Raw genomic sequence first — 2,219 nt, 5'->3', positions numbered from 1 at the left:
AGAGCCAATTTCGGCGTCTGGGCCGATGCGCGGCCCCCCACCCCCGCCTGAGCCCTCTTAGCCTCTGCCCGCCGCGACCCTGACCAGCGGGCCTCTGCCTGCCTGCCGGCTTTCACCATCCTTGCCCAACCCCCCTCGCTCGCTCGTCTGACCCGCCTCGTCCGACGATCCAGGCGTGCCCACTGTCACCACCACCACCACCACCACCACCACCACCACCACCACCACCACCACCACTCCCCAACGCCCTTCGGCCCTCCCCCTTCCCCTCCTCTTGCCCCAGCTGGCTTGCTGCGGTGTCTCCTCTCCTTCCTCGCCGCCCCAGCCACCGTCACGTCCCACCTGCCACGCCTCACCACCTCAACCCGCATCGACACTGGCCCAAGAATCATACCCTGTCCGCTCGCCGCACCCTCGTCCAACTCAGCATAGCACATTTCTCGCTCGTCCCTGATTCGGAGCCTCGACGATCCCCGCGCCTGCCACTTCGAGTCACGCTCACGCCCACGCCCCTGGACGCCTCCGAGTCACGCTCTTGAACGCCTTCGACACACGCCCCAGCGCGCCGACCAAGCACCGGCGTGCCACTCTTGCCTGGATCCTTCACCCGCGGCCTCGCCTCGTCACCGCATCCCTGCTGCGCTCCGCCTCAGTCTCCCTCCTCACCAGCGCAAGTCCCAGCTTCGAGCGCTCAGTCGACCTGCCCGGGAGCGAGGTGCAGTCCTTGAGCCTCGTCAGGCCAGCCTTTTCGCCCTCGCTCGACTGGACCCCCTGATTCTCGTATCAGCAAAGGCTGCGCACCCGAGCAACAGCTGCCGGTCCAAGCCCGCCATGGAGACCGGCCCATCATCGTCGACCTCGTCCTCGTCGTCCTCGTGCGCTTCGACGGCCTCTCACTCGGCCTCGGCATCGGCCTCGGCATCCCTCTCCAAGTCCTCGACGTCCATCAACTCCACCACCGCCGCCGCTGCCTTGGCCTGCCCCGATGACCGGCCCATCACCTCGCTCGACAAGCGCCTCTACCTCGCAATCGACTGTGGCGGCACAAAGGCGGCTGCCGTCATCAGCGACCAGGATGGACACGTCGTCGGCCGCGGATTCGGCGGGCCTGCCAACTTTACCGACGTCGGGCTCGACGCCTTTCTCCTCTCGGTCCAGGAGGCCATCCACCAGGCGCTCGGCTGCTGCAAGAACCTCCACAGCACTTCCCCCACGACGCTGCCTCCCGGCGTGGCCCGCCGCGCCGAGCCCCTCTTTGAGGCCGCTTGGCTCGGCATCGCCGGCGTCGACAGCGAGGTCGACGTCCAGCAGCTCACCCCCTACCTCGCAACCCTCCTCTCGCTGCCCTACCCCTCGAACCGCCTCATGGTGGCCAACGACACCTCCCTGCTCGCCGCACCCGTCCGCGACACGGCGCATCCCGACATCCGCAGCGGCGTCGTCGTCATCGCCGGCACCGGCAGCATCGTCATGAGCTTCAAGGCAGACGACGGCGGCCTGCTGCAGACCTTGGGCCGCGTCGGAGGCTTTGGCTGGCTGCTGGGAGACGAGGGCAGCGGCTACTGGGTCGGCCGCGACGCACTCCGCTTCATCCTCGACCAGGCCGACCGAGATCGGCTGGGCGGGTCCAGCATGTTTGCCGACGACACGTTCGGCAGCAGCAGCAGCAGCAGCGCTTCCGCAAGCAAACTCGACGTCACAAGGGCAAAGGAACAGGACCACTTGCTCCGCGACCGCATCCTCGACCTCTGGAACCTCACCTCGGTCGACGAGCTGCTCAACGCCGTCTACTCTAACCGCAACCCGGGTCAACCGCGCACACCCGCCATGCGTTCCGGCCAGAGCTCGCCGCCAGAGGAGGCCGACCCGGCGCCGCGCCTCGATGACCTCTATATCCCGGACGGGCCTCTACAGCAGACTATGAGCGGCAGCGGGCCAACCGCGGCATCTTCGAGCAGCGACCGCGACGGCGACAGGCTGGTCCGCCTGATGCCACCTGCCGCCGCGCCGGCAACGCATCTCGGCCCGACGTCGCCGATCCCGTCGCTGAGCCCGTACGGATCCGTGGCGTCGCTGTCGGTGGCCTCGGCGTCGTCCTCGACCGACACGCTCGAGTCTGGCGTGGCCGAGCTGATGCTCGCCTCGGCGTCGTCGCTGGGCCGCGAGCGCTTCGCCGGCGAGGACGACGAGATGCGCCTGTACAGCGAGCCGGGCCACGA

At 68.5% G+C, this 2,219-nt stretch overlaps 1 protein-coding gene across 1 annotated transcript; it reads left to right on the top strand.

Annotated features, from left to right (window-relative positions):
* Positions 1–831: 831 nt before the first annotated feature.
* Positions 832–2,134, top strand: PFL1_06933 (uncharacterized protein; the record flags this gene model as incomplete). Its single annotated transcript, XM_007884374.1, has 2 exons — positions 832–2,030; positions 2,116–2,134. 2 exons carry the CDS (start codon positions 832–834, stop codon positions 2,132–2,134), a joined length of 1,218 nt encoding a protein of 405 aa, XP_007882565.1.
* Between the last annotated feature and the right edge of the window lie 85 nt (positions 2,135–2,219).

This window comes from Pseudozyma flocculosa (assembly GCF_000417875.1).
Source record: "Pseudozyma flocculosa PF-1 unplaced genomic scaffold scaffold00040, whole genome shotgun sequence".
In the NCBI taxonomy this organism is placed as follows: domain Eukaryota; kingdom Fungi; phylum Basidiomycota; class Ustilaginomycetes; order Ustilaginales; family Ustilaginaceae; genus Pseudozyma; species Pseudozyma flocculosa.
Note: the sequence above shows the minus strand (reverse complement) of the source record. Positions and strands in the feature narration are given on the sequence as shown.